The sequence below is a fragment of the Zeugodacus cucurbitae genome, chromosome 6 (assembly GCF_028554725.1).
Source record: "Zeugodacus cucurbitae isolate PBARC_wt_2022May chromosome 6, idZeuCucr1.2, whole genome shotgun sequence".
Lineage (NCBI taxonomy): Eukaryota > Metazoa > Arthropoda > Insecta > Diptera > Tephritidae > Zeugodacus > Zeugodacus cucurbitae.
In genome coordinates this window covers 34,746,286-34,773,675 of record NC_071671.1, presented here as the reverse complement: position 1 = coordinate 34,773,675, position 27,390 = coordinate 34,746,286, and the positions used below count along the sequence as shown (strand labels likewise).

Sequence of the window (27,390 nt, the reverse complement as noted above, 5' to 3'; positions counted from 1 at the left end):
CAACAATTTTGAAAAGATCCCAGATTCCTCGTGTCATTTCATATTTTCCAACAAAGAGTGCAATTGAGTGCATTGTTGGTGTACCTATTCATGCATTGCATAGCGAAAGAAATTATGATTTTGTCCCAGTTGAAGATGATCGTGAGAAAATAAATGGTGCTTGCTATATGTGCTATCAAGAAGAAGGCAAAAGGAAGCGTTCAACACGCAAAGTTTGTGGCCAGTGCAAAAAACCGGTTTGCATCGAACACAGCAAAGTGCAAACAAAATGCAATCTATGTATAAATAACTAAATTTGCAATTTCTTATGTATTCCTTATTTTTCTTATTTATAAGCACATAATTTAATAAATAAATAAATTTTATTGTTTTAAAAACGCAAAAACAAAAAATATTGACATATGTAAATAGTGCCCGATTATGAAGAAAAAATGGGAAAATTGAAAAAAGTTACGGTAAATTAACTTCATTTTTTTCTATTCACAGGAAAAACATCAAAAAATAGTCACTGAGTCCGAATCGTAATTCTATAGGAAAGAGAATGTGAAAATAATAGCTATTTTAAAAATCGAATATTTACATATGTAAATAGTGACCAAGTTAGGGTTAATGAAGAAACCTGTTATAAAGCGGAAAATGTAATAACATTTCTTGTAATTACGCAATACATTACAATTTTATGTATTTGTCTATATATTTTTAACAAAATAATTTTTTTCTCTTAAAATTTACCTTATGTCGTCGTTTTTTCTTCTCCAAATTACCAATTGTGTGCACACATAGCCATCCACGACAAACATGAGTGCACACCGATCGTAAAAAATCAAACATTTTCGTGAACGCTGCTACATCGAAGGCAAATCATTTACGCACCAGATATTAGTATGATAGTTTTTCAATTTGAAATTCGTCCAGGTTCAGTATAGGAATCGGAATCGGAATCTAGTTCATCGGAATGAATCGGAACTAGTTCAGGTGCAATACCAAATTTTTTATATGCAATTAAACCATTTGGCCATCTACATACACTTTACATCCACGTGGATTAGTATGCGCATAAGTCCATACACGAGTAAATCTGCTACGAACGCATACCGATCGAACACACATGGCCACTATAATGGTTATAGAGAAGCCAATGGAACGCACTATCCTGTTATTTAAACAGATAGGCAGCACAATAGTGTCGCTCTATTTTCTTCGCTGTCGGCCATATTTATGTACGTTTTCATTTGACATTTCCCCACTTCTTCGTAAAATTATCGACAAAACTAGGAATCAACCCGAAAATATTGTTGTATAATACATTATCTGGCAACACGTCAAACTGTGAAGTTTAATTTTTTCTCGGTTCTTGAATTTGTGCTTAAATTTATTAATATAATTAAAGAAAGTTTACTTTTAATAAGTGTAATCTAAAGCTAAGTATTTGTGCTAATTTGCTTTTGTGTTATATTTAAATTTTAATTGTATTTTAACTATTTTCTTAAATTCTGGTGTCGAGTCTTTTAAATCATTTGTTGTTGTTATCAATTATCAATTTTATTTCCTACTTTGCAATTGTTTGTGCGATTGCATATTGTTTTTGTTTTAATTTGCTCTTTTTCTTTTGATTCGTCTTTTTTTCTTTCATTTTTGCTCACAGCTGTTTGCGTGTTATTTTTAAGTGGCTCAGTGCTTCTCAAACTGCTCACTATTATATTGGTTGTGATCTCGGCTAATTCAGTATAACTATTATTGTTTTTCTATTTACTATTATATCATATTTTAATTTTTATTATTATTTACTATTCTGTTTTTTCCTTCAATTTAAATTTTTTTTTTTCATAATGACTTGCAATTTTCCGAATTGTACTATTAAAGGCGATTCTGATCGTTTTGTTTCTTGTTGGCTTTGTGACGGGCTTGCCCATCTTAAATGTGCTGGATTGACAGGTAGAATCTTAGATTCTATTCTCGATGGAAAGGGTCTGCGCTGGTCGTGCTTAAAGTGTAGACCGACAGATATTGAATTATTTAAAGTTTTTAAACAGGCGCGCAATAATTTTAAAGAAATCGGTCGAGAACTTCAAAACCTTACAGAAAAATTTAAGCATTATGAAGTGTTGTTTCAATCATTTAAATGCGTAAATGATCAAGATGATAATGCTAAGCCTTCATCAAAACGTAAACGTCCGTCTAATGAGGAACCTGCCACTTTGTCCGTGAAAAGTATGTCACCGGTGAAATTAGACCTTATTAATCTCTCATCTCCTTGCCCTCAAGGAGAGAAGCCTTCCTCTTCAAAAGTGCTTAATCCTCCGAAAACAATTAACGATAACCTTAAGCGGAAAACTATTCAGGATCCGCCTCCTATTAACTCTGAGTTTGTGGCAAAAAATTTGGTAGTAATACCTCAACGAAAATTTATTTTCGTTTCGAGATTCGCTTCGGATACCACAATCGAAGATATAAAGTTTTACATTTCGTCGAAATTAAAAATTAACGATATTGATATTGATGTCAGAAAATTTAACTTTAAATACGAAAGAAACATATCTTCTTTCAAGATTGGCGTTTCAGCTGTTAATTTTCAATTGCTACTTGATGAATCATTTTGGCCACCTGGTGCTTTCGTGCGCGAATTCGAGCAAAAGCAACAAAAACAAACTGTAATTGCTCATATTCCAAAAAATGCCGCGGATTCAAAAAACTAATTATAAAAAATTCATTACAAATTCACTATCAAAATGTAAGGGGTTTAAATACAAAATTAAAAGAATTGTATTTGAACAGCACTAATTGTAATTTTAAAGTCATCGCTTTTACTGAAACTTGGCTTAAACCTCATATCTTTGATAACGAAATATTAAATAGTGAATTTCAAATCTTTAGATGCGATCGACTGAACAGAGTCGGGGGGGGGGGGGGGGGGTGTACTATTTGCTGTGCATTCTTCAATTCCATCTGAAGAAGTAGAAGTTCCTCATGCGGACTTTATTGAATTTAAGTGCATACGAATTTGTATTAATAAATGTTCTATTTATCTAACTTTATCTTATATTCCGCCTCAATCGGACTTGTCTGTATATACGCAGCATGTTTCTTTAATAAATAATGTTTTTTCAATTGCTAAGAATACTGATTACATAATTGTTCTAGGCGATTTCAATTTACCGTGTGTATCTTGGAAATCTGTTGACGATTGCATTACCCTTTTTGCACTCGTTTAAGCTTTAATGAGTTTTTGGAAGAAATGTCTGGGATGGGTCTTAACCAAATTAACTTAATTCCGAACAAGTTTGGTAAATTCTTAGATTTGGTCTATGTTGATAATACTTCAACAGTTTCTGTGGTCCGATCTGATCCTTTAGTTTTGCCAGAGGACTCTTATCACCCTGCCTTGGAAATTAATATCGAAATCATAGACGAATTACTTGTATGCAACAAACAGGACCTTTGTTCTCGGTTCAACTTTGCGAAAGCTAACTTCAAAAAGATTAATTGTGAACTTTCTAAATTGACTTGGCCTGATTATAGTGGTAATATTGAATTAAATGTATCACATTTTAATGAAACAATTTTTAATATTTTTGAAAGATTTGTTCCGAAATGTTTTATTATCAAAAGAAAAAGTTCAAATTTGTGGTATTCGAATGAGCTATGTAAATTAAAAAATAAAAAAGCTCGTGCTTTTAAACTTTATAAAAGAACTGGAGCTCTTGTTGACTATTTAAATTATTCTAAATTGCGTCGTCAGTTTGAGGAACTTAACAAAAAATGTTATAAAAACTACATAATCAAAGTAAAAAATAATATTATTCGTAATCCGAAATTGTTTTATGGTTTCGTTAACTCCAAACGCAGGATTTCAAATTTTCCGTCCGCGATGAAATATAAATCAACAATGTCATGTGACAATTATATTATTTCTAATATGTTTGCAGAATTCTTCAAATCCAATTATTGTTCAAACTACCCTATGAATGTGCCATATCATCAAGTGTTATGTCCGAGTACTGTAATTAATACACCAATTATTTCTGAAACAGATGTCTTAAATTATTTAATTACGTTAAAAGATTCGTTTAAATATGGCCCTGATATGATTCCCTCAAGCTTTCTTAAAAATTGCGCAAAATATATCTATCTGCCCTTAACTAAGCTTTTTAACCTATCTCTTAAACAAGGTATTTTTCCGTCAATGTGGAAAAACTCTTTTATATTACCTTTGCATAAAAGTGGAGTTAGATCATCTGTTGAGAACTATAGGGGGATAGCTAAAATGTCAGCTATACCCAAACTTTTTGAAGCTATTGTCACTGACCAAATAACTTTCTTAATCTCTCCTTTAATTTCATTCTCTCAGCATGGATTTTGTAAAGACAAATCTACAGTAACTAACTTGCTTGAATTTGTAAACCATGTGTCAATGGGTTTTAGGGATAATAAGAATACTGATGTTATATATACAGACTTTAGTAAAGCATTCGATAGAGTAAACCACTCAATTCTTTTGCAAAAACTGAATCTTCTTGGTTTTCAACCAAGACTTCTTGAATGGGTATCCTCATATCTTACTAACAGAAAACAACAAGTTTTATTTAATAATACATTATCCGATTCAATTAGTGTCACTTCAGGGGTTCCACAGGGTAGTCATCTCGGCCCGATTCTGTTATTGTTGTTCATCAATGATATACCTTCAGTAATTAAGTTTTCAGAAATTTTATTATATGCGGATGATGTAAAACTTTTTAAATCATATACTTCTCATAACGAAAGGACTGAGTTGCAATCGGATTTAAATAATTTAGTTACTTGGTGTCACAAAAATGATATGCCACTGAATCTTAAAAAATGTAATAAATAACTTCAGTTTAGAGCAAGTTTTTAGCTTTGTTGATTTAGGAGTTAATATGGACCCTAAACTAAATTTTAATTCTCATGTAAATTCAATTGTCTTAAAAGCTAAAGGTGCTCTTAGCTTTGTTAAACGTTGGTCTAAAGAATTTAGTGATCCGTATATTACTAAAATTCTTTTTACAACATTGGTAAGGCCTATATTGGAGTATGGTTCTGTGGTATGGAATCCTAGCTATCAATCCCATTCTGATAAGCTTGAGTCCGTTCAAAAACAATTTTTACTTTTTGCTTTAGGCCACTTACATTGGGATTCAAGATTGAATCTTCCCCCGTATACTAGTCGTTTAAAACTTATAAATCTTCCCACACTCACTAGTCGCAGAGAAATGCTAGGTATAATTTTTCTAGTAAAACTTCTGAATGGTTTAGTTTGTAGTTCATTCCTTTTGTCTGATATTAAGTTTAATGTCCCATTGCGTTCATCCAGGCAGTTTAGACCATTATTTCTAAAATCTTCTAGAACAAATTTTGAGTTAAATGAACCATTCTGCCGAATATGTCATGATTTTAATTTGCATTCCAGCACATTTGATCCATCTGACTCAATATTTAGCATCAAAAAAACTATTTTGTCTTCTCTTAATAAATAATATTCAGAAATTTTTAACTTTTTGTTTTTATAAATTTTTAAATCTCAGCTGTTGAAATGTTTCTTTCTGTAGCTGAGCAGTTTGAGAACCGGACGCTTAAAAATCTCTTGCCTTTCTAGACTCGGCAAATTCCGCTCGTATTCGGACTGCGCCCCACGCGTCGGTTGGGCGGGAGGAGGGTAATCGTTTGGGTTAATAAAATACGAGATAATATTATAATCTCGGATTATCAAGATATTTTTTGTATGGTAAATCTCGTTTCATAATTGCTGATTATCGATGTAAGCTCATTAATAGGGATAATATCGTTATATGTGGACATAGTATTACGTTTTGTTTAATAAATTATAATTTATATAGAGTTAAAAATATAAAAAATATATATTTATATTATCCTTTTTGACAAGCATTGATCCTTTGAATCGTTTTTACCATTGTGAATAGTCTACCTATGTAAAACAAAATTATGCAGCTCAGCAAGCGGCGATAGAATTTTTGTTAGAATTTGTTCACCAAGTTGAAGCACTTCTTGATTGAAAAAATTTACGTTCGACAATCAAATATTTGAAGTGAATGTGTGGTAGTCAAAAGGTGTGAGTGCATTGCAATTTGAAAGCAATATCTTGGTCCTGTAACAGACATGTAAATTTCATTCGAACAGCTACCGATTGAACGCACATGTATGTCGTGTATGACCACTTATAACAAAATTCCAAATTGTTAGGTACCACGGCAGTAAACATTGGTATATTGATTTAGTATGAAAAATATTGCCAAATAAATAAATTTTCAGATACCCTACAAGACGGAGCTAAAGCTCCAGTTACCGATACTTGACTTGACCTAGAGAGACTTGATAACTGTCACATAAAAGATCCGTTTAATGGGCCTTGCATGTATTTGATTACCGAACGCATGACTTGACTTGAAAGTCTGTTGAATTTAGAATTTCAAGTTAAGTTGACATTTCAGAGAGTGGCATCTTTGCTCTCTCTCTTTATTTTGACATTTCAGAGAGTGACAGCTCAGTTGTTTCGCTCGCCTTTTTGATAGCACGCTTCATTTCATTTTCATCATTTCATTTTCATATTCTCATTTAATTTTCTATATTTAATTTGCCATTTGATAAATAATCCAATAAACACAATGAATGATGAAAAATTAATAGAAGAAGTGCGGGCGCGTGAAATTTTATATAACAAGGCCTGCGTAGGCTACCGAGTGCCGAGCCGGAAGAGGGACGCGTGGGTAAGCGTGGCGAAGGAGCTAGGTGCTACTGGAAAGTAATTGTTATTAACAATTTATTTATTAGATTGTAATATATTTTGTATATATATATGGCTGACTCTAAGAGAAAGATTCAGTAGGGAGGTAAGGAAAATGGAGGCAACATCAGGAAGTGGGGCGAGTAACGCCGAAACCTGGCCATTGTTCGATAATATGAGCTTTTTAAAACAATCTATACAACCCAGAAGGTAAGTTAATATTTTTTTAATATTTTATACGTATTAAATATTTATTTCCCTTTTACAGAAATCGTTGCACCACAAACATTTTAGATGATATGTTTTCGCAGGAGCTGTTGGAGCCAATTAGTTTTGAATGTTCTCAGACTAATTTATCGTCGCCTTCGGAGTTGTCGTTTTCAACTCTGATCCGGAAAAGAGTAAAGAAAACAAACAGCGATGACGACGGCTGCTTCAAAGAAGCGTGCGAGCTATACAAAAGCATGTGTGCAGAGAGGAGCAAAGGCAGCGAGGCGGTGAAGTCGTTTGGTGTTATGTTGACCTCTATCATGAACGATAATAACATAAAACAAATGAAAGCAATACAAGTTTTAACAAATTCATTATTTGCTATTAAATCGGAACCCGAATAATTTTTTTTTAATTTTTAAATCATTTGTTTGATGTTTTATACATATATTGAATTAATATGTAAAAATGTTTAAAAGACTTGTTACCTAGACGTAAGAAACAACGATGTATCTTATTTTTTAAAAATAGTTTTAAAATGTTTAAAACGCTTGTTACCTAGACGTAAGAAACAACGATGTATCTCATTTTTCAAAAATAGTTTTAAAATGTTTAAAACGCTTTTTACCTAGACGTAAGAAACAACAATGTACCTCATTTTTCAAAAATAGTTTTAAGAATGTATTTGAAAAAAAAATAAAACAATTTGTTTTTATAACTCTTTAATTTTGTGTCTTTGTCTTTTATTTTTTGTGTGTTATGTAGTTATGTTGGTAGTGATTAGTGATTGGAAGGTTGTTGTCATTGTGTAGTTGCAGAAAACATTCACCAATTTTTTTAAAGAATCATGGCGTTTTGATAGGGAAAAATTACCCTATTTTGTATGTACATTTATTTGATTATACAGCCTATGTCTTATTTACTAATTAGATACCGTCATAATTATGATTTTGTCGGTAAATAAAATATATACATATATTTTCGTAATAAACTTTACTATACAGAATTCATTTGCCATATGCCTGTGTAATCTTCCTAATACAGATAATTACCATCTTTTTCAGTAAATAAAACAATATTTATAGATATATCTATGGTGTATACGTATGACACAGGTATACTTACGTGCGGAATTATAACCAGTATGTGAAAGGGGCAAACACACGATATTTGTAAAACGTTATAAAAATTATTATTAGGTTTATTAAATGGAAATTCTCTTTGATGAAATACAATTGGTTTGTAACAAGTTTAATAAAATTAATGAGGGTTACTAAGATTCACCACACACATACAAAGCGCGGAAAATTATGTTACTAAGTCATGTAAACATATGGTTTAATAAAATATCATAAAAAAGTTAACGTAACAAAAAGTATAGTACTTCATACTTGGATTACAATTTTACACATTAAATACGATATAAATATAAATAAAATAAATATACACTAAATACGATCTTCTTGAAATGAAACTCCTCCCTGGTTAATAAAATATTCTGCCAAAAAATCCCTTACACGGAATGCGATACAAGATGCATTGCGTCGAGTTGAACTTATTGAATGTAATGCACCTCCAACACTCTCTAAATCTTCACGCCATTCTCCCTCCAATATTCCATGGTCTGCGGTGTCTGTGTCTACAAATGTATCTGGACAATACCAACGATCATGGTCATTCAACATTACAAAATTGTGAAGAACCAAGCAGGTTAACACAATTGTTTCGCAGTTCTTTGGGCTAAAGTCTATGAACTTTCGTAGAACACGCCATCGAGCGGTTAAAATACCAAAGCTATTTTCGATTACTCTACGAGCTCGCGATAACCGGTAATTGAAAATTGCTTTGTTTCGTGGCAGCTGTGCAACGGGGTAAGGTCGCATTAAGTTTTCCTTCAACGGAAACGCTGCGTCGGCCACAAAAAAATTTGGAAAATCTGTTGAGGATTCATTCCATAATGGAGCTCTTGGTGGTAGTGGCAATTTGTTTTCCAAGAGCGCTTTACCAAATTTAGATTGCTGAAAGACACCTTGAAATAAAATAAAAATAAGTAAATATCTATATATTGCAAATCTTTTAATGTACCTCCGTCACTTTGTCCTCCATAGCTACCAATGCTGGCAGAGGTAAACGTATACCTAGCGTCGCAGGATGCCATTAAAACTATACTATAAAACTTTTTATAGTTATAAAATAACGAGCCTGAATTTTGTGGACGAACAATAGCTATATGCTTCCCGTCAATTGCTCCTACACAGTTGGGTATATTCCACAGTTTTAAAAAATCTGCAGCAATATCTTTATATTGTGCGGTACTTGGCTCGCTAAGGTATATCGGGGACAGATGTAACCAAAGTATTTCACACGTTTCAAGTACGATATTCCGCACATTTGTTTTGCCTAACTTATGCATCGAGGCTATGACCTCAAAAGGTGTTCCATAAGCGAGGTACCTAAAAAATATATGAGAATACAATTAAATGAATATGTTTCAAGGATTGTTTAACTTACTTTAATGTTATAACCACTCGCTCCTCGACGCCAACTTGTTGTTTTGGTTTTTTTAAAAACGGACTAATTATATTTAAAAGAATATTGTACACTGTCCGATTCATCCGTGTTAAAAGAAATAGTTTTTGGTCGTCTTCTTTTAATTTTAAAAAGTTCTTCCAGAAGAAACCATTTGGGTTTCTATCCCGATTAGCTGGATGAACGGACCAGCGGCGTTTACGTCTTCTCAAAACTTTTCTTCTTTGAAGGCGAAGAATATTTAAATAAACAAGTTCTTGGAATAAATCACTATCCATTATTAAATTTTATTATTATTATTAAGGTATTCGGCAAAACAATTTGTTTTATTATTTATTAAATTTTCACAAACTTCACAAATCAATTAAAATGTCACATTTGTGTGCTCTCTCAATATTCAAAAACAGCTGATTTCTACGCGCTGTGTTTAGTATAACTGCATCTAAGTTTTCCAAGTCAAATTTTTCGAAGCTGAGTCAAGTCAAGTATCGGTAGCTGGAGCTTAACACATATACCACTACCCTGCAAGACGAGTAGAGTTACTATCTTATGGAATATTCGTTACCGGTAAAGAAAGCTTGTATTATTTTTTTGGTCTCTTTTGTTCTAGCAGCAGGAAAAAAGTTACCATTTCTCCTCTTTTACGGCATGTCGGTGTGATTATCTTGCTCGCTCTCTCTAATTGATTTTGGTGCCAATGCTGCATATGTATTTCTGCTCTAATTTTTCTTTGTTTTGGAAAGGCATATGTCACTCTGTGGTTAGCAGAGCCCCTGTAGTAGTTTTTTTTAATCAGCCATCTATCAGTGGAGACTGTTCGATTTATCATTTTCAGGGTAACCCTTTAATCACAGGCATTGGTCATTTGTTGGGTCACCGTTTCGTTACTTAAATTTGGTTTATTGGTCTCCATTGGTCTTCATTCTATAGGGCACCTACTTTTCCGTTTGAAAACGAAAAATTTAAATTGTTTTATTTTTATTTTTATTATAATTGTATGATGTATTTACATTCATAAATTAGTATGGTATAATATTTTACATTTTTAATAATCATTGTAGATTGTATGTATGTGATTGGCGTTGCAACCGTTTAGCCGGTTATAGCCGAATCGACGATAGTGCGCCACCTGTCTCTCTCCTTCGCAGTTCGGCGCCAGTTGGAGATCCCAAGTGTAACCAGGTCGCTCTCCACCTGGTCCCTCCAACGGAGTGGAGGCCTTCCCCTTCCTCGGCTTCCTCCGGCGGGTACTGCATCGAACACTTTCAGGGCTGGAGTGTTTTCGTCCATTCGGACAACATGACCTAGCCAGCGTAGCCGCTGTCTTTTTATTCGCTGAACTATGTCAATGTCGTCGTATAACTCGTTCAGCTCATCGTTCCATCGTCTGCGGTATTCGCCGTTGCCAATGTTCTGAGGACCATAAATCTTGCGCAAAATTTTCCTCTCGAAAACTCCTAGTGTCGTCTCATCTGATGTTGACATCGTCCAAGCTTCTGCACCGTAAAGCAGGACGGGAATGATAAGCGACTTGTAGATCTTGATTTTGGTTCGTCGAGAGAGGACTTTACTGTTCAAGTGCCTACTCAGTCCAAAGTAGCACCTGTTGGCAAGAGTTATTCTGCGCTGGATTTCGAGGCTGACATTGTTCGTGTTGTTGATGCTGGTTCCCAGGTATACGAAATTATCTACGACCTCGAAGTTATGACTGTCAACAGTGACGTGGGAGCCAAGACGCGAATGCGCCGACTGTTTGTTTGATGACAGGAGATATTTCGTCTTGTCCTCATTCACCTCTAGACCCATTCGCTTCGCCTCCTTATCCATGCGGGAAAAAGCAGAACAAACGGCGCGGTTGTTGCTTCCGATGATATCAATATCATCGGCGTACGCCAGGAGCTGTACACTCTTGTAGAAGATTGTACCTTCTCGGTTTAGCTCTGCAGCTCTTATAATTTTTTCCAGCATCAGGTTAAAGAAGTCGCACGATAGTGAGTCACCTTGTCTGAAACCTCGTTTGGTATCGAACGGCTCGGAGAGGTCCTTCCCAATCATGACGGAGCTTTTGGTGTTGCTCAACGTCAATTTACACAGCCGTATTAGTTTTGCGGGGATACCAAATTCAGACATCGCGGCGTAAAGGCAACTCCTTTTCGTGCTGTCGAAAGCAGCTTTAAAATCGACAAAAAGGTGGTGTGTGTCGATCCTCTTTTCTCGGGTCTTTTCCAAGATTTGGCGCATGGTGAATATCTGGTCAGTTGTCGATTTTCCAGGTCTAAAGCCACACTGATAAGGTCCAATCAGTTTGTTGACGGTGGGCTTTAGTCTTTCACACAATACGCTCGATAGAACCTTGTATGCGATATTTAGGAGGCTGATCCCACGGTAATTGGCGCAGATTGTGGGATCTCCCTTTTTATGGATTGGGCAGAGCACACTGAGATTCCAATCGTCAGGCATGCTTTCTTCCGACCATATTCTGCAAAGAAGCTGATGCATGCACGTTATCAGTTCTTCGCCGCCGTATTTGAATAGTTCTGCCGGTAATCTATCGGCCCCCGCTGCTTTGTTGTTCTTCAAGCGGGTAATTGCTATTCGAATTTCTTCATGGTCGGGTAATGGAACATCTGTTCCATCGTCATCGATTGGGGGATCGGGTTCGCCATCTCCTGGTGTTGTACTCTCACTGCCATTCAGCAGGTCGGAGAAGTGTTCCCTCCATAATCCCAGTATGCCCTGGACATCGGTTACCAGATTACCACCTTGGTCTCTACATGAGGATGCTCCGGTCTTGAAACCTTCGTTAAGTCGCTTCATTTTTTCATAAAATTTTCGAGCATTCCCTCTGTCTGCCAGCTTCTCAAGCTCTTCGTACTCACGCATTTCGGCCTCTTTCTTTTTTTGTCTGCAAATGCGTCTCGCTTCCCTCTTCAGCTCTCGGTATCTATCCCATCCCGCACGTGTTGTGGTCGTTTGCAATGTTGCGAGGTAGGCAGTCTGTTTTCTCTCCGCTGCGAGACGGCACTCCTCATCGTACCAGCTTGTTTTTTGTCGTTGCCGAAAACCAATTGTTTCGGCTGCAGCGGTACGCAGTGAGTTTGAGATGCCGTTCCACAGTTCCCTTATACCGAGATGCTGATGAGTGCTCTCAGAGAGCAGGAGTGCAAGTCGAGTAGAGTATTTCGTGGCTGTCTGTTGCGATTGCAGCTTTTCGACGTCGAACCTTCCTTGTGTTTGTTGACGGGCATTCTTTGCTGCACAGAGGCGGGTGCGTATCTTCGCTGCGACCAGATAATGGTCCGAGTCTATATTTGGTCCTCGGAGCGTACGCACGTCTAAAACACAGGAGACATGTCTTCCGTCTATCACAACGTGATCGATTTGGTTCCGCGTGTTTCGATCAGGAGACAGCCAAGTAGCTTGATGTATTTTCTTATGCTGGAATCTGGTACTACAGACGACCATATTTCGGGCCCCAGCGAAGTCGATCAGCCTCAGGCCGTTTGGCGATGTTTCGTCATGGAGGCTGAATTTTCCGACTGTTGTGCCAAAGACACCTTCTTTCCCCACCCTGGCGTTAAAATCACCAAGCACGACTTTTACATCGTGGCGGGGGCAGCGCTCATAGGTGCGTTCTAGGCGCTCATAGAAAGCATCTTTGGTCACATCGTCCTTCTCTTCCGTTGGGGCGTGGGCGCAAATCAGCGATATGTTGAAGAACCTCGCTTTGATGCGGATTGTGGCTAGACGTTCATCCACCGGGGTGAATGCCAGGACTCTGCGACGGAGTCTCTCTCCCACCACAAATCCAACACCAAATTTGGGCTCCTTTATATGGCCGCTGTAGTAGATGTCACAAGGACCCACCTTCTTCCGTCCTTGTCCCGTCCATCGCACTTCTTGGATGGCGGTGATGTCAGCCTTAAGTCCTATGAGGACATCAACCAGCTGGGCAGAGGCACCTTCCCAATTAAGGGTCCGGACATTCCAGGTGCATGCCCTTATATCATTATCCTTAAAACGTTTGCAGGGGTCGTCATCAAAAGGGGGGTGTCTCATCCGAGGCTTTCGTAGATTTTTCATTGGGGGGTGTTTTTATGTGGTGGGTCCCAAACCCTACGCACAACCGCATAAGCGGGCTTCGCCTTCTCACTTTAGCTCGCCTTCAAACGGATGTCTGTTGGCTACCCAGAGGATACTTGGTCTAAACCGGAAGTCGTGAGCTGCTTGAACCATGTGGAGAAGAATCGTTTCTGGCCACTCCCAAGTGAGTGGCAATCAAAAACTTTCCTCACTTGCGTGAACTTCTACACATGATCCCATCCTCCATTATAGATTAATTTTTAAATATTAGCATTTCAGTACAAAGTGAACTTTAATTTTTACAAACGTTTTTGCAGCTATCATTTATACATAGACAAAATTTATATATTTTACAAATAAAGTTAGTATTAATTATTAAATTTTTATTTTTTGTAGTTGTTGTTATACAATACAAATAAAATTCAACTACTATTACGACTGTTATTAGTATTCGAAAATTCGTTTAATTTAACAATATTTTACATTTAAATCTAATTCATAATTTATATCAATTCATAATTCAAAATGAATACATTAGTACTAAACGCGAACGATTTCCTTACAACTATTCTGTAAGGTTCCAACGAAACTACTCAACCAATATTGTTTGATGTCAATTCCACACAATCCTATCTCATATGTACATCATAAAAGGGTTCAGCTCGTCGGAAAGAGGTTGGACAACTGCTAATCTAAATGTACGATGGCATTTGTTGTTGTCTTGTTTATCATGCCTGAAAAATATTAGAAATAGAAATTGTTATTAACGATTAGAAAATATGAATATATTTGTATTCGTAGTACAAACCTAAGAAAAGTTGTAGCTATTGTAATCCTCCATTTGTGCAAAGTATTTGTGTTTATGGACTGAGTAGGCAATTGAAAAGTAAAGTCCTCTCTCGATGAACAAAAACTAAACTCTACAAGTCCCTCATCATTCCCGTCCTACTGTATGGTGCAGAATTGGACGGTGTCAACATCCGATAAGACGGCACTAGGAGTTTTCGAGAGAAAGGTTTTGCGGAAGATTTATGATCCCTTAAACATTGGCAACGGCGAATACCGCAGAAGATGAAATGATGAGCTGTACGACTTATACGACGACATTGACATAGTTCTGCGCATAAAAAAAGAGCGGCTACGCTGGCTGGGTCATGTTGTTCGAATGGATGAAAGTGCCCCAGTTCTGAAAGTTTTCAATGCAGTACCCGCTGGTGGAAGCCGAGGAAGAGGGAGACCTCCACTCCGATGGAAGGACCAGGTGGAGAAGGACCTGTCTGTCAATATTTGAAATGGATAATGAAAATATAAGTAATACTAAAAAACAATATAGAATGTATACAATGTAGATATATATACATATATATATATATCTACAGAGCTCAATGCTTGTAATAACTAAACAAAAAATAAACAACTTTTTAAAATCAAAATAAAAATTATTCTAAATAAATATTTTGGACATTGGATGCATTCTTGTACATACATACATGTGTACATATGTATGTACATCTTAATACGCACTAACTCAACATGCACATATACGCATTTATATTTACCATGTTATTTTCCATTGTTTTCTGCGTTGTTGTTGTTATATATTGCACCAATTATAAATCCATAAACCTGAAATTATTTAAAATTACTAATTTGTATTATGTATTAAAAATATATGAAACATACCTCCACCAATTTCATCGTCACCTCCTTGCTCCTCCTTTGCTGTGCACACATGTATAACTACAATGAAATGAAATTTTAATTATAAAAACAAATAACAAAAGTAATACAAATAATGCATTTATAAGATGGATAAATATCCAAAAACACTTAACAAAATAAAAGAAATATTTAAAACGCATTTACATCCATTCACTTAAAATTTTATTTTTAAATGAACAGCGGCCATGGCGGCGATTTTTGAACGGTTCATTATATCTCTCTCTTACACATACAAATTAGGGTTAATGAATTTTGCTACTCTAACTAGCGAGATTGCCACATAGGTACAAAATGTTTGCAATGTGTATGTATTGGTAAAATCTGAAAAAATTTGCATGTATAGTGGTGTATGAGTTAACTCCGTCCCTGCCAGCCAAAGGTGGTGAAAAAGCTGGTTAAACCGAAGCTTTTTAAACCCACAAAAGTGGTGAGTTTGCCATAGGCCAGCATAGCTGCGTGTGAGTTTTTTAACCAATATTCCCCTCACACGTACGAATACATGTGATCTTACATCTCTGTTGCGCTCATTATGCAGTGTCATATAATTTATATACACAAATATATAGCTGAACTGCTCTAATATCCCTAATCGTCAGCTGATGCAGGGTTGCATTTTTTTCATCCCTATTTATAAATTTTCTTAAAATTTCAAACATATTATTTAAATTTCAAAATTATTTTTTTAAACTTTATTTATCATATAAATTTATGTTAACATATTTTCATTTTATTTTTACAATTATTTAACATAATAATAATAATTTTTACAATTATTAGTATAATTAAATACATATTTATTATATAAAATATTTTTTGTAAAATATGTTATTGATATCTGAAAATAAAAGATAAGGCAAAAGAAAAAGATTATTAATATCTGAAAAAAATAATATTGGTTGAGAAATATATTAATTAAATAAAAATAGTTATAATATCTGAAAAAAAGATTAATAAAAGCTGAAAAAAGATTAATTAAATAATAATAATTACAAAATATTAATTAAATATTTGTAATTATAAATTCTGAAAAAAAATAATTTATGGTGAAAAAAAATAAAATCTGAAAAAGGTTAATTAAAGCTGAAAAAATATTTATTAATAAATAATAATTATAAAATCTAAAAAAAAATTAATTAAATAAAATCTAAAAAGGGTTAATTGAAGCTGAAAAAATATTAATTAAATATAAATAATAATAGTTAATATTATTTCATTTATTTCACTGCGCAGGCACACAAAACATAACCATGCACTCAAATTATTTCACTGCGCAGGCACACAAAACATAAGCATGCACTCAAATTATTTCACTGTGCAGGCACACAAAACATAAATTGTTGCACTGCGAAGGCACACAAAATATACAATTTTTTAAAGCAAAACTTACATTTTTTGTTTGCTGCTGCTTCTATGCTATGCTGCTATGTTGCTGGTTGTTGTATGCTGCTAGAATAATAACAAATTAGTTAATTTTATATAAATTATAATAAAAAATATTAACAATTCCATTCAACTCACCTTTTTAACCATATGTGCGCAAATGACTCGCGTTTTTCAGTTTTTTTATATTTCCCTTTATGGGATTTTTTTTTTGGCACCAATGACAATTACGTTTTCTCTTTCGCACTCATTTAATAAGAACAAGAAATGAGATAACTAGTTTTGTTCTGTTTGGGAAATTCGAAATGTATTAACCCTAGTATGATTAATTCGACTTTTGAGGAACATATTTCTAAGCATTTTAGAGGAATTATTTTTTCATCGCATTAGGGTTAAAACAAAACAACCCAAACGTGTGCGTTGGTGTTAGTAATTGAAGAAATATGAGTGGAAAGTGGTTAGGCCTGGCTGGCAGGGGTCTTGTAAGGTACACATGCAAAGTTTTTCATATGAAAAGAAAATTTGAAGTCAGTGGATGTAATGCCTAAGACAGACTTATGGTTTCTGTACTACGATGTGTACTACAATAAAAGCTCAAGAAACCATATACCAGCATAGTGACACACATGTAGTATTGTACTATGTTTACATCCATCTGCTGATACAAATAAATTCAAGCAAAATATAATTATGAATAACACGCAGGAAAATTGACCCTGACTTAGTTATAACTTCAAACAATCTTAAAATATTATTGTCCATTATAATTATTACATATTACATATTACACATTTTTCACATAATTTTTTTTTCAAATTTTGTTTTTTGATTTCAATTAATTTTGAATTTAATTTATTTTCTGTATGTCAAAATGTCAGAAAACATATGATTGTGGCAGAAGAGTTTAAAGTTTTCGGTGTGTTCAATGCAATCCATTGTAGTACATTTCACAACACCACAAAATTTCATTGGTTTCTAGAACTCTATTGTAGTACGGAACTCCATTTGCTTTCAAACAAAATTTGGAAAACCGGTGATACACATATGGTTTCTGAAGCATACTACAATATGTACTACATGTCTGTCTCAGGTATAAGTGCGTATTAGTAATTTATTACTGATATTATTTTATATTTATAGTAAATTTTCTCTTTACGGAGCGGTACTATGTTTGACTTGGTTCTGCAGCGTATTTTAAAAGAATATAACTGCAGAAAAAGGTCTTGGAAGACAAAGCAAGCTGCAACGCACATCTGGTGCGTAAATGCAATACTAACAAGTTAGGAAGGGCTAAGTTCGGGTGTAACCGAATATTTTATACTCTCGCAATTTTTCATTCATTCATTTATTTATTTAACTTTATTTATATTATATAATACACATTTTGACCCACATATGCGTCATTGAAAGTTGGAAACCCTAATATTAGGTTAGAAGCACCGATGTCCTCATGCTCGATATATGGGCCTTGAAAACCTATGGTCCGATTTCGGCGATTTTTAGAATGGGGCTGCCACACTATTAAGGTAGTATTTGTGCAAAGTTCTGCATCGATATCTTCACTAGTGCTTACTTTATATGTTGTAAAGTAAACGATTCAGATCGTCTTCAAATTTCCGGTATAGAGGAAGTAGACGTGGTTGTGAAGCGATTTGCCCTATTTTCACAACATATCATTGGGATGTAAGGAAACTATTACAAACCAAGTTTAATTGAAATCGGTCGAGTAGTTCCTGAGATATGGTTTTTGACCCATAGGTGGGCGACGCCACCCCCATTTTCCATTTTGTAAAAAACTCTAAGTGTAGTTTCCATCTGCCATTTCTTATGTGAAATTTAGTGTTTCTGGCGTTTTTCGTTACTGAGTTAACTCACTTTTAGTAATTTTCAACTTAACCTTTGTATGGAAGGTGGGCGTGGTTATTATCCGATTTCTTTCATTTTTGGACTGCTTTAAGAAGTGTCTAAAAGCAACGACTGCAGAAAGTTTGGTTTATATAACTTTATTGATTTGCGAGTTAAATACAAAAAACTTATTTGAGGGCGGGGCCACCACTCCACTCTCACTTTTTATGAATCGGAAAGGATTTTACAGCCTTAATGTAGAAGCAGTACGTAATGTTCTATATTAACCAAACTATTTACCAATGTTTCTGTTTATGCATATATATGTATATTTGCATTTTTGGCGGGGTTGTGATCATCGACTATTGTTCGCCGCTGTCAACGCGAGATATCCCGGGTCTTGTCATGATTCTGGTATTTTGACCACATCCCCAACACGTCTGCACCTCATAAGTATCTATAACAAACAAAGTGATTCGTGGTATTTAGGTGACCAAGGATATCCATTGGAGCCATGGTTGTTAACGCCAGTCGGTGAACCTTCAAATGCAAGGGATGTGCGTTACAATAAGTTGCACGCCAAAGCACGAAATACTATTGAGAGAGCCTTTGGTATTTTGAGGTGACGATTCCGGTGCCTCTCAAAACGGCGCAGTCTTCATTACAGCCCTGAAAAAGCGGCTATGATTATTTACGCGTGTACAATCCTTTACAACATTTTACTGAAGCATGGTGTAGCTGCAGACCTTGACTTCGAAGAAGTTTTAGAAGAATCACAAGACACCGAAATTGTTATCCAAAATCCCAATTTTAGGGAGGGTGCTAGAGTTAGAGAACGCTACATCATGTCTTTATAATATACATTTTTACAGAAGCGTTATGTACTATAAATATAAGTATTTATTTTGTTTATTACACTTAACATGTTACTTACTGTCTTTGTATATTTTACTTCCTCTAAATATGAATAAAAAGACATCTACATATGTTTAAATAATTCAGTATTTATTATTACTAACTTATATTTATTTAATTATTTATTAATTTATTGAGTTATTTAATTATTTTATTAATGTATTATTTATTTATTTAATTAATTTTTTTATTTATTTATTAATTTAAGCATAATCTCTGACATCGTGGTTATTGCTTGAGTTATTTGGCTGAGCAAACCCGTCATCTGCTCATTTTGTTCTACAATTGTTCCCTTTAGAGCAATAGCCTCCTCCTCTCGCTTTTCGTGGTCCTCCATTTTTCTTAAAACTGCTCCAAGCATTTTCGCTGCTGTTAATTTCCCTTCAGAAAGGATGGCAGCGGACGGAGATGGGACAGAAGGAGGTGAATCAATTAACGGTGATTGATTGGAGCAAGCTGAAGCAGACGATATGGCTGTTGGGGACTGTCCTGGATACGTATTTATATACACCGGCGGCAAAACCTGTAAGTATAAAAGTAAGAGAAGGTGAACAACACGATTACCCAAATTGGTGAAGAAAAAACACAAATAACACAAACTCAAATTCTCGCAAAACTCAACACAAGTGGAAAGGAAGGAAAACAACAAAAAACCTAACTCAACACAAATTCACTCACGGACGGACAATGCATCAAATATAAAACAAAAAGAAGAATTAACACATAGCGCAAATTCAACCAAGGAACAAATACCCAACACAATAGTTTGCGCCGGAGGGCCTCTATGAGTCCCTTCCGCATGCGCCTTTAGTGCTTCCAATGCATTAAACACTGTGTGGAAAAAATAAAATTTAATATGGTAAAAAACACACACACATTTGTGAACTTACTTCCCTTCACTTGGCAGCTACACGCGTCGGACTTCTTGACGAATTGAGAGTATCTGCTAACTCCGACCAAAGCATTTGCAGCACTTGCGGGTTGGTCGGAGTTAGCTTCCCCCGTGCTACAAAAAATGATGCTGCTTGCAGAACATTATGAAATGTTGCAGCTGCTCCTGATTTGTTCTCTCAAATTTTGTACGCCTACAAGTATACGAAATTATTACATTTAATAAAAATTATTAAATTTACAAAATCACGTACATTTGACCTCACACATTTTTCCTCTGAACTCAGTTATGGGAATAGGTCTGTTAGAATTCCTGAAACATGAGGTAATTATTACTAACCTTTATGTTGTAAAAATTAAAATTTTACTTAATATTTTATAGAAACCCTCCTCCCAGAAATTGGATGCATCTAGTACTAGTGAAACTAATAAAAGAACAGATCTTACAAAAACTCCTAAAGAAACCAAAAGAGTGCTCACATAATGTGCGCAGCTTACACTTCCAGGACGCACGGTGACATTTGCCACTCTTCCTCCAGCCTTTGTCCGATAGCAAAAATTGTTCAACTATTCAATACGTTATACATATGTATATAGTACGATAAAACATGTACAAAGTATATATAATAATAAACACCTAAATGGCATGATATTTTCAATAAATATGTAATATAATTAATAATTTTGTTATTAAATTCTCATTTCGGGCTTTGGTAGAGTAGCAGGTATAGTTTCAAGGCTTTTGTGGGTCTCAGCACTGAAAGTGCACATGGAGTTTTCGTTCGCAGTTGTGCGTCTTTCATCAGTGATTGCACCAAGAACAGTACTGAAAGTGCACATGTAGTTTGCACTTTCATTGCACCAGGATCATTCCCCGAATTGTGCAAGAGGTATATATAATGTGCTAAATGATGAATGTAATGTGCAAGAAAGGGATGAACGTTCACACGTACACAAGAGTTTCGGATACTTTTGTCAATTCGCCCTTAAGAATCGCATATAAACTTTCATTGAAAGTGCTAGTACCGCTCCCTGGCTTTTCACCGAAGAATTCGCCGGTACCTGTCATGCAGTCCTGCAAGATGAGTAGAGTTACTTATTGGTTACAGGTAAGGAAGGGTAGTATTATTTTTTTTCTCTTTTGTTCTAGCAGCAGGAAAAATGTTACCATTTCTCCTCTGTTACGGCATGTCGGTGTGATTATCTTGCTCGCTCTCTCTCATTGATTTTGGTGCCAATGCAGCCTATGTTTTTCTGCTCTTATTTTTCTTTGTTTTGGAAAGGAATATGTCACTCTGTGGTTAGCAGAGCCCCCTGTAGTAGTTTTTTTTTTAATCAGCCATCTATCAGTGGAGACTGTACGATTTATAATTTTCAGGGTAACCCTTTAATCACAGGCATTGGTCATTTGTTGGGTCACCGTTTCATTACTTAAATTTGGTTCATTGGTCTCCATTGGTCTTCATTCTATTGGTCTCCTACTTTTCCGTTTGAAAATGAAAAATTTAAATAGTTTTATTTTTATTTTTATTATAATTGTATGATGTATTTACATTCATAAATTAGTATGGTATAATATTTTAAATTTTTAATAATCATTATAGGTTAATTTTTAAATATTAGCATTTCAGTACAAAGTGAACTTTAATTTTTACAAACGTTTTTGCAGCTATCATTTATACATAGACAAAATTTATATATTTTACAAATAAAGTTAGTATTAATTATTAAATTTTTATTTTTTGTAGTTGTTGTTATACAATACAAATAAAATTCAACTACTATTACGACTGTTATTAGTATTCGAAAATTCGTTTAATTTAACAATATTTTACATTTAAATCTAATTCATAATTTATATCAATTCATAATTCAAAATGAATACATTAGTACTAAACGCGAACGATTTCCTTACAACTATTCTGTAAGGTTCCAACGAAACTACTCAACCAATATTGTTTGATGTCAATTCCACACAATCCTATCTCATATGTACATCATAAAAGGGTTAAGCTCGTCGGAAAGAGGTTGGACAACTGCTAATCTAAATGTACGATGGGATTTGTTGTTGTCTTGTTTATCATGCCTGAAAAATATTAGAAATAGAAATTGTTATTAACGATTAGAAAATATGAATATATTTGTATTCGTAGTACAAACCTAAGAAAAGTTGTAGCTATTGTAATCCTCCATTTGTGCAAAGTATTTGTGTTTATGGACTGAGTAGGCAATTGAAAAGTAAAGTCCTCTCTCGATGAACAAAAACTAAACTCTACAAGTCCCTCATCATTCCCGTCCTACTGTATGGTGCAGAAGCGTGGACGGTGTCAACATCCGATAAGACGGCACTAGGAGTTTTCGAGAGAAAGGTTTTGCGGAAGATTTATGATCCCTTAAACATTGGCAACGGCGAATACCGCAGAAGATGAAATGATGAGCTGTATGTGTTGTTCGACGACATAGGCATAGTCCAGCGAATAAAAAACAGCGGCTACGCGGGCTTGGCCATGTTGTTCGAATGGACGAAAGTGCCTCAGCTCTGAAAGTTTTCAATGCGGTACCCGCTGGTGGAAGCCGAGGAAGAGGGAGACCTCCACTCCGATGGAAGGACCAGGTGGAGAAGGACCTGTCTGTCAATATCTGAAATGGATAATGAAAATATAAGTAATACTAAAAAACAATATAGAATGTATACAATGTAGATATATATACATATATATATATCTACAGAGCTCAATGCTTGTAATAACTAAACAAAAAATAAACAACTTTTTAAAATCAAAATAAAAATTATTCTAAATAAATATTTTGGACATTGGATGCATTCTTGTACATACATACATGTGTACATATGTATGTACATCTTAATACGCACTAACTCAACATGCACATATACGCATTTATATTTACCATGTTATTTTCCATTGTTTTCTGCGTTGTTGTTGTTATATATTGCACCAATTATAAATCCATAAACCTGAAATTATTTAAAATTACTAATTTGTATTATGTATTAAAAATATATGAAGCATACCTCCACCAATTTCATCGTCACCTCCTTGCTCCTCCTTTGCTGTGCACACATGTATAACTACAATGAAATGAAATTTTAATTATAAAAACAAATAACAAAAGTAATAATGCATTTATAAGATGGATAAATATCCAAAAACACTTAACAAAATAAAAGAAATATTTAAAACGCACTTATATCCATTCACTTAAAATTTTGTTTTGTCAAATGAACAGCGGCCATGGCGGCGATTTTTGAACGGTTCATTGTATCTCTCTCTTACACATACAAAAATTAGTGAATTTTGCTACTCTAACTACCGAGATTGCCACTTAACTACAAAATGTTAGCAATGTGTAAATGTTAGCAATGTGTATGTATTGGTAAAATCTGAAAAAATTTGCATGTGTAGTGGTGTATGAGTTAGCTTCGTCTTGTAGGGAGGGTTGTTTATATATGAACTCTCAAATCGATTGCTATGGCCGATGGTAGAAATTGTATGTGGCCATTTGATATCTTGATAAATCATTTTCAAAAGGGCGCCAGTCAAGTATGTTCGCTGCGTTGAAAGATGAAAAACGGGAACGCTATTATATTGATACACTAATATATAATATGATTGTACTAATTCGAGAGGGTTTTCAATTTATTTAAAGACAAAACAAATAAAATGTCCTACGAATGAGCGCATTCCAATGATATTACCACTACAGCATGTTTACCGAAATTAAAAATTAGCAGTCAAAAAACTGTATTAGTAAATTATGGTAGCCAAAGATAACATGCCCAGCAAGTCATGGGTACTGAAACTCCAACATTAATTAAAGTTTAAATTATTGCAATTAAACCTTTTTTACGTGCAATTAAACCTTTTGGTCAACACAAGCACAAGAATTGGAAGGAAGCAAGGCACGAGGAATTTATGTGATTTTTTAATTGTTTGTCATTGCGACGTGTGTCAACTGGGTTTTGCCAATGAGTTAGAGGGCAAAGCAAATGCAGTATTTTTGGACTTACCGGCACCTCAGTTGGCCGTGCCATTAGCAGCTAAGCACAGAAATTTAAGGTTAAATTTAAATGATTGTTTGTGATCATAAAAATTTAAAAACTTCTTGTATGTTTAATTAGGAGGACTTTTTTGATTCATTTTCACCATGTATTGAGGAATCATAACGTTGTTGTATCGCTTTACAAGGACATGGATTCAACGAAATTAGTTCAGTGGAAACTCAACAGCAAGAATATGGAAATTTAGACTAGATCGTTGCCCGTGCTAGATTTAGAATTCCTGAAACATAAGGTAATTATTACCAACTTTTATGTTGTTAAAATTCAAATTTTGCTTTATATTTTATAGAAACCCTCCTCCCAGAAATTGGATGGGCTGGGATTTAGTATAGCATCCCACGATTTCGGGGGAAAGGATATTATAGCCGCAGGAGACTTATAGTTTTCGAGATATTCGCGTTTAAAGTTTAAAAATTGTCCAATTTTAACACGTAATTTCTCGCTATATAGTAAATTTTTCATTTATATTCTATACTACTTTCTTTCTATATATATATTTTATATTAATTATTTAAAAATTTGCTTTAAATAAGCATTTTAATTTTTATTCAATTTTATCAATTGACACAATAACAAAAGGGTTGCATGCTGACGAAAAAGAAGCATTGCCATATCTAAAAAATTGTACAATGAATCAAAATACATAGAAAGGAGGGATTTTATCCCACAAGAACCACTATACTATTGTAACGAAAATGGCACCAGAACAAACTAGAATAGACAATCGAAAGCGATAACTTTCCAGATGTATCTAGACATCGACATCGACATGCTAGCAATCGACTATATAAGGGCTGCCAGAACAAACTAGAATAGACAATCGAAAGCGATAACTTTCCAGATGTATCTAGACATCGACATCGACATGCTAGCAATCGACTATATAAGGGCTGCCAGGCTAGCAGCAAGACACAGTTTTAATAAGAGAGTTGTCGAGTGAGGACAATTCTAAGGAGAGAGTTGTCGAGTAAAATGTAAACAAGCTATAAGTTAGAGTTGTAAAGTAGAGTTGTAAAGTAGTAGTAGTATTGAGTAATAAAGTGTTAAGTTATAAGGAATTATAAATAAAGATTAATGTGTGACTTTTATTTGACAATCCAGTGATCGAACTCAGGGTAGAGTTTAAGAGTAAACGAAATCCGTAACAATTGGTGTCAGAAGTGGGATTGACAAATAAAATTATATTTGGAGATAATGGTTAAGTTCAACGATTTAAAGATACCACAACTCAAAAAGGAGTTGGAACAACGAGGCCTAGCAACGAATGGGTTGAAAGCTGAGTTACAAGCCCGTTTGCGAGAGGCCATGGAAGAAGACAACATCAACGTGGACGAATTTGTTTTTGAATCGCTGTTAGAGGAATCGACAACGAAAATTTAGGAAAAGAAAGAGACTCCATGTTCGTCAGGAGTAATGGACATGAACATGATTTTGTCTGCAGTGTCCCAGATGTCATCGCAGGACGCGCGTTGGGCAACGCGAATGGAAGAACAGGAATCACGCTTAACAACGAAGTTGTTCCAAATAACAGAGCAGATATCAGCTCAAATAACAGTACAGTTGAAAGAACAGGATGCACGTGTATCACAAGTGTCCTCACAAATGCAGGAACTAAAAACGCAGATTTCAGAAGAGCAAGATAAAGTTAAAGCTGATGTGGAAGAACTGAAAGATCGTCTCCGTGACCTGCAACTAAATCGACCAATGGTGTCAACAAGTTCTGTCAAAGTCAAGACCCCAACATTTGACGGCACAACTCCGTTCCAGATTTTCAAACTCCAATTTGAAAAGACTGCAGCTACAAACAATTGGAGCGCGGAAGACAAAGTCTTTGCGTTATTCGTGGCTTTAAAGGGAGCTGCTGCAGCAATTCTACAAACATTACCCAATTGCGAGTCAAGCAGCTACGAAGCTTTGATGGGTGCTGTAGAAAGACGGTATGGAAGTGAGCACCGGAGACAAATTTTCCAAATCGAACTGCAAAATCGCAAACAAAAAAGGTTAGCTCGCTTGGCTTATGCGCATAAATCCGCAGAATATATAGAGGATATAAAAATCCACAGTTTCGTTAATGGTATACGAGACGAGAATACGCGCTATTCTGCACTAGCATGCCCAAACAGCAAAGCAGCACTAGCTGCCTTTTTACTTAGTAACAGAACATTTAAAGCTCATCGTGTAGAAATAGAAGAGCCTGCCTGGACGAAGAAATTTTTGGAAGAAATGTATAAAATGTTGGAGAAATCTGGAGAAGGTTAGGTTAGGTTAGGTTACGTGGTTGTCGAAACGACGCACATAGGCCTTTTGGAGGCCCATTGTGACACCACTGGGACTAAGATCCCTCACACTATAGGGTCATCTTTGAACCACCCTGCGGTCTTAATAAAGTGAAAAAGTTCACATAATTTGATATGAGCAACTTCGCCCACATCCTCGAGAAAACCGCGTCCAATAGTCGCAATTCTTTTCCTATACAGAGCCTTACATCCACATAGAAGGTGTGTAATCGTTTCTTCCTCTTCTTCTTCCTGGCAGCTTCTGCAATAATCGTTACTAAGTAACCCCAGCCTGCTGGCATGTCTACCAATCAGACAGTGTCCCGTTAACACCCCTACAAGGGTTCTTGTGTCATTCCTACTAAATTTCAGTAAACGACAAGTGCGGCTCTTACTCCATTCAGGCCATGTTTGTCTACTTACGGAACAAGTCGTTAATTGTTTCCATTGTGATTCAGCCATATCAACAGCATGTTTATCTATTAGGTAACTGCACGTTGCCAGAGGCATATAAATTCCCTCTTTATTAGCATCTAACTGCAATGTTGTGCCCAATCTGGCTAATTCATCTGCTACACAATTTCCAGGAATGTCACTATGTCCCGGGACCCATTGCAGGTGTATCGTGAAATATGATGTCATTGCTATTAGTAAATCCAAACACTCTTTCACTATCTTCGATGATATTCTATGCGTCT

At 35.1% G+C, this 27,390-nt stretch overlaps 2 protein-coding genes and 2 long non-coding RNA genes across 5 annotated transcripts; 2 read left to right on the top strand and 2 right to left on the bottom strand.

Moving 5' to 3' along the window:
• The first annotated feature begins 5,851 nt into the window (after nucleotides 1-5,851).
• LOC128922809 (uncharacterized) lies at nucleotides 5,852-7,677 on the top strand. Of its 2 annotated transcripts, XM_054234770.1 has the most exons (3): nucleotides 5,852-6,743; nucleotides 6,808-6,970; nucleotides 7,029-7,677. In XM_054234770.1, exons 2-3 carry the CDS (start codon nucleotides 6,876-6,878, stop codon nucleotides 7,372-7,374), a joined length of 441 nt encoding a protein of 146 aa, XP_054090745.1. In that variant the 5' UTR covers nucleotides 5,852-6,743; nucleotides 6,808-6,875; the 3' UTR covers nucleotides 7,375-7,677. The 2 variants fall into 2 exon arrangements, with proteins under 2 accessions (XP_054090745.1, XP_054090744.1); XM_054234769.1 differs by having other exon boundaries at nucleotides 5,852-6,970.
• Nucleotides 7,678-13,901: 6,224 nt separating this feature from the next.
• Nucleotides 13,902-15,401, bottom strand: LOC128922745 (uncharacterized). Its single transcript, XR_008471924.1, has 4 exons — nucleotides 15,266-15,401; nucleotides 15,142-15,208; nucleotides 14,391-14,859; nucleotides 13,902-14,316 (listed from the first exon to the last, which is right to left on the bottom strand). It is a non-coding gene; the product is annotated as an uncharacterized LOC128922745 (long non-coding RNA).
• A 6,583-nt stretch (nucleotides 15,402-21,984) lies between these two features.
• LOC128922762 (uncharacterized) lies at nucleotides 21,985-23,683 on the bottom strand. Its single transcript, XR_008471941.1, has 5 exons — nucleotides 23,543-23,683; nucleotides 23,370-23,426; nucleotides 23,246-23,312; nucleotides 22,496-22,975; nucleotides 21,985-22,421 (listed from the first exon to the last, which is right to left on the bottom strand). It is a non-coding gene; the product is annotated as an uncharacterized LOC128922762 (long non-coding RNA).
• Nucleotides 23,684-23,936: 253 nt separating this feature from the next.
• Nucleotides 23,937-26,705, top strand: LOC114805225 (uncharacterized). Its single transcript, XM_054234440.1, has 2 exons — nucleotides 23,937-24,414; nucleotides 24,477-26,705. The coding sequence occupies exon 2, from the start codon at nucleotides 25,830-25,832 to the stop codon at nucleotides 26,673-26,675; it is 846 nt and encodes a 281-aa protein (XP_054090415.1). The 5' UTR covers nucleotides 23,937-24,414; nucleotides 24,477-25,829; the 3' UTR covers nucleotides 26,676-26,705.
• The last annotated feature ends 685 nt before the right edge of the window (nucleotides 26,706-27,390 follow it).